This window comes from Alligator sinensis, unplaced genomic scaffold, assembly GCF_000455745.1.
Source record: "Alligator sinensis unplaced genomic scaffold, ASM45574v1 scaffold322_1, whole genome shotgun sequence".
Classification (NCBI taxonomy): domain Eukaryota; kingdom Metazoa; phylum Chordata; order Crocodylia; family Alligatoridae; genus Alligator; species Alligator sinensis.
Genome location: NW_005842154.1, coordinates 1,207,898 through 1,212,293, shown reverse-complemented (window position 1 = coordinate 1,212,293; position 4,396 = coordinate 1,207,898). Strand labels below are relative to the sequence as shown.

Genomic DNA, 4,396 nt, shown 5'->3' with positions numbered 1-4,396 from the left:
ACTCTCTGCGGTACCTGGCTGTGGGTTCAGGTAGGAGCCGAATACGTCGCAGGTCCAGATCCTCACAAGCTTGTCCCAGATGCACTCTCCCCAGAGGCCCCGGCACCGCATGCTCAGCACCACCGAGCCTTTACTGTTGATCTGGGAGAGGCAGCCGTGAAAGCTGGCTGGTCCCCCGCGCCTCCTCTCCTGCGGGGCCCGCACCGGCTCTCCTCTGCAGCCCTGCACCGGCAGTCCGACTTGGGCAGCCGCTCTGAGCTGTTTGCCTGCCCTGGGCTCTGCTGAGGTCCTGTCTCCCCCAAGGCCTGGCCACTGCTGGACAGGGTCAATGCTCCCACAGACAGAGGCTTGTCAGGCCTCGCTCTCAGCCCCTCTAGGGAATGAGAGAGGTGCTAGGAGTCATGGTGATAGCCACATGGGCACTAGAGACCTTCAGGTGGGCAACCCCTTTGGGGCTGAGCAGCTGAAGCTGGGCCCGCAGATGCAGGGTTTCATGTTAGGTTGGGACAGGCAGTCTGCAAGGGACACTGCCTGTCTGAATCCTTGGCCCATGCTGTCCTTCAGCATGCAGCTCTCAGTAGCCCTGTGAATCTTCCCTCCCACAAGCAGCATTAAGGGCAATGAAGAACACGTTACCTGCCAGCAGTCCATGCAGAGTGATGCTAGGGTGCAGGCCATGGCAAAGGCCCCACACAGGAGGGAGAGGACACTGGTGGCACTGCCCATGGGCACCAGGGAGGGAGAGCAACAGCAGCTTGGCTGGAAGCTGCACAAAGGTGATGATCAGCACCTGTCTGGGACAGGCAGCATCTGACTGGGTCTGGCAGAGAGCAGAGTCCTGGGCTGTGCCTGACTTAAGGGCCCCTCCATGGAGCCTTTTCTGAGTGCCTCTTTGCTGAGCTGGCAGCACAGAGCCCATGACCAAGTGCACTGAAGCAGGGGTTCTTCCCAAGCACATACCAGGTCCAGCCCAGACGTGTGCTGCACCCAGTCAGGAGGCTGGCTCCTGAGAGTCTGTGCCCAGCCTGAATGTCATGCAGAACAAATGAGGCAGGCCAGGGCCCCTCTGGTCATGCTGTGTTCCAGGAGGCCTGACATTAACGCTGTGTTGCAGAGCAGCAGGGAAGACTGAATTCCCAGCCAGATCTTTCCACTGCCTGGTCTTCTTGCCTTATCCTACCTGCAGTCCTTCCAGAGGCTTGTCTCTGCAGGACGGGCAGGTACATCCTGAGTCCTGGCTCCAGCATGTTCCTGCCCTCCTTGTTTGTGATGGAAATGTGTTTCCTCTCACACCTGCCATCATTGCACAAGCACAGGGCTCTGGCCCTGCTGCCCAGACCAAGCCATTGGGTGGCAGAGACCTTTCCACACTTTAGCCACCAGGTGGCACTAAACGTCTGCCAGCTGCAGGAGCACCACCTGCCATAGCCAGGCAGGGATGGGAACACAGGGCTGTCTTGCTGCCCCACTTTACCCCAACCTTTGTGACCTTGGAGTGAACACACCCATTTGAAGCAAATCTGGCCTGCCCTGCCCTGAGAGGAATCAGCTTCCTGTGGCTGTTTCCAGCCACACTCTGGTGCAGTCTGCTCCACCCAGCCATCCCACCTATCGGACAATTAGCAGTGGGTGAGTCCTTAGAGGGCTCTGTGGAGTTCCTGGCATGTCTTCCCTTCAGGGCATAGGCTGTACCTGCCCATCCATCTGTCCAGTTGAGGTCCCTGTCCCTTGATACTGGGGAGCAGCACTTTGGCCACACCAAGTGCGGATAAGTATCTTCTCAGTCCCCACAGTATCATCCTCTAGTCACTGTACCTGGACTGGTGCCCTTCCAGCACCACCCAGTCAGCAAGCACCCTGCTCCAGGGGAAGAGCCTGTGTTCTCAGGCAAGCTGACTCTCTCCTCCCTGAAGCCCCTGCCTGGGCTGTCTCCAGGAGACTGGCATGTCTGTCTCCTGGTGAGGTAGTTATGGGAGCAGATGGGCACTCAGTGGCATGTGCGTTTCTGGCATCTCAGAGTATCCCACTGCTGCATCCACCAGGCTGCACTTTGGCAGAGAAGTATGATATCTATTATACCAGCACAGAAACCATGCTGCTAATAGTCCTCCACAACTGCACAAACACCTGTAACCTGTAGCACTAACCAGCACTTGGCTTTGGCAAGTCACTGGCTCAAAGCTTTACCTCGTTTTGGTCTTTGAGGCCTGATTGTTCTCAGAGCCTATCACTGTCATGAAGGAGAGTCAGCAAGACAGTCTGAGCCATGGAAGTAAAGATCAATCCTGGACAGCTTCTGCTGCTGGCTTATCTTTACCTGATGAACACCCTGCAGGGAAGCAGCTTGGGTAAACCCCTTTAATGTTGCCTCCTCCTCCTAGGTGCCCTACTGAACTCCAGCTGCAGTCTGAACTCCAGTCTGGGTTGGAGTTCAGACTGCAGCAACCCATTCCTGTCAGCAAGCCAGAGAGGGAGGGAGAGGCAATTCCTGGGCAGGGAGGTGCGTTGAGACTGCAGTCAGAGCCTGCATGCAGTTCCCTGCATCTGATTGCCTTCTCAGAGGCCCCTGCCCCAGCTCACTGTGCAGTCAGGTAGAGGTTGCTTTTTCTTGTCGCTCTGGAGCAGTTCCCTGCTGTGTGCAGGCTCAGGCAGATGTCTCTGTTCTGGTGACACAGAAGAGCCCTCCCCTTTGCTGGACTCTGGTTAGGCTGCCTGCAGCCACTGCTGTCAGTTGTCCTGGGCTGGGCCAGTGTTCTCCCCCCTGGAAATGTTGACTCTGGCTCACTGCAGACTGGAGCAGATGTTGCTGTGTTTACTGCACTGGGGCTGCATTTTCAAGCTGCTAGAGCTAAAAAGCTACCAACAGTAAGTTAGTAAGCACCTGACTCCAGAGTCTTGAGCCTGGGCCTTGGAAGCCATGCTCTAATCTGACTGCCTGGGATGCAGCTGGAGCAGCCGGGCCACACCCAGGCAAAACTGGACTGGTAGCTTGCCACCCCTGAACCAGAGGCAGTGGGCTTCATCTCAGTGCACAAAGGCTTCCTGGGTGCAGGCAGAGAGCAAGGGAGTGACTTCTGGGGAAGTCGTATGAAAATGCACCTGTGTGGAGGTAGCTGATTATGCAGGTGGCCAGTCAGGTGCCAGGGAGACCATTCTGATAGAGGGCTTGCAGCCAGCATGCTGCAATCCTTCGCAGGCTTGGTTCACCTACCCAGTGCTCACCCTCTTTGCTGCACTCTCAAACATCTCTGCTCAGACTGCATGGTCCTTAGGGCAGGCTCCTGGGTGTGCAGTGGCTGGAGCATGGGATACTGAGCTCTGTCTGGAGCTCTGAGTGCTCCCATCATGGAAGTTGTAAATGAGTGATCAGGGGAGGTTCTGCCTGCTGGAAAGATAACAGACGGGAGCAGAGGACTGCAGGGGAGACCTCCTACTGAGAGCCAAGATAGGGGGAGATGAACACAAGACCCTTCACTCCTGCCTTGGCCCTTCCTCTTGCAGTCTCTTCACCTGAGCAAGGCTGGTGAGCCAGGGGGTGGGCCTCACAGACAGGGGCAGGACAGCCCCAAAGGTGAGAAAGCCTTGCAGCCATCAGCTCAGGAGTCAGTGGGGCTTCTGTAACCAGAGCGAGGTGCCCATCAGTGCCTCATGCTCCAATGGGTACAATTTCCTCCTCCCAGAAATAGTCTAAGCCAGGCTGCAGTAATGAATACCTATGGGGTGGGCTCCTCAGGGCTTGCTGAGTCCTGGAGTAAACAGGGCAGGCGATGTGGGCATGCTCACATAGGTGAGATCCACTGCACTGGCAGTCCTGGCTCCAGAGCTCTTGGGACCAAAGCAGGGTGCAACCCCTCCCCCAGGCAACATTTTAAGCCAGGAACTCTGTAGCGGCACCTTCACACAAGCATCCAGGGATTGCCCCGGTGCTGCTGCTATCACAACATCGCTTAGGGCAAACCTCCCCTCCCTGCTGCTAGGAAGTCGTTTCTGTATCGAGGCCGGGCCTGGGACTGTCTCACTCAGGCAGGTGGGTTCAGCTGGCAGCTGAGACTCTTCCGCCTCATCCCTACATGCGAGCATCCCATGGTCTGTGTCCAGGTGCAGACACCTCTGTGGTGAGCCCTGGCAGCTGCTTGACAGCGGAGTAGCACAGCGGCTCAGAAGGTCAGGGCAGCAAGCGAAGGTATATCTAGATCCTGGCGTGGAGCTGTATGTCCTGCAGACGGGAGCAGCTCAGTGCCCAGCGGGATCTGCCTGCAAGGGCACAGTGGGGGACAAAGCCCGCCGCGCTCCCCGCTGGACGCGAGGGCCGACGGGCAGAAGCGCGGGCTCGGACAGCACCCGGTCCCGCTAGCCCCTGCGAGAGCCCAGCCCGGCTCCCCGCGGCGGCGCAGCA

At 57.7% G+C, this 4,396-nt stretch overlaps 1 protein-coding gene across 1 annotated transcript in view; it reads right to left on the bottom strand.

Moving 5' to 3' along the window:
* ESPN (espin) overlaps positions 1–726 on the bottom strand; it is a 45,680-nt gene extending 44,954 nt beyond the window's left edge. The window contains exon 1 of the mRNA XM_025206420.1: positions 637–726. Coding sequence (XP_025062205.1) covers positions 637–726 — 90 coding nt within the window. The remainder of the gene's footprint in view (positions 1–636) is intronic.
* Between the last annotated feature and the right edge of the window lie 3,670 nt (positions 727–4,396).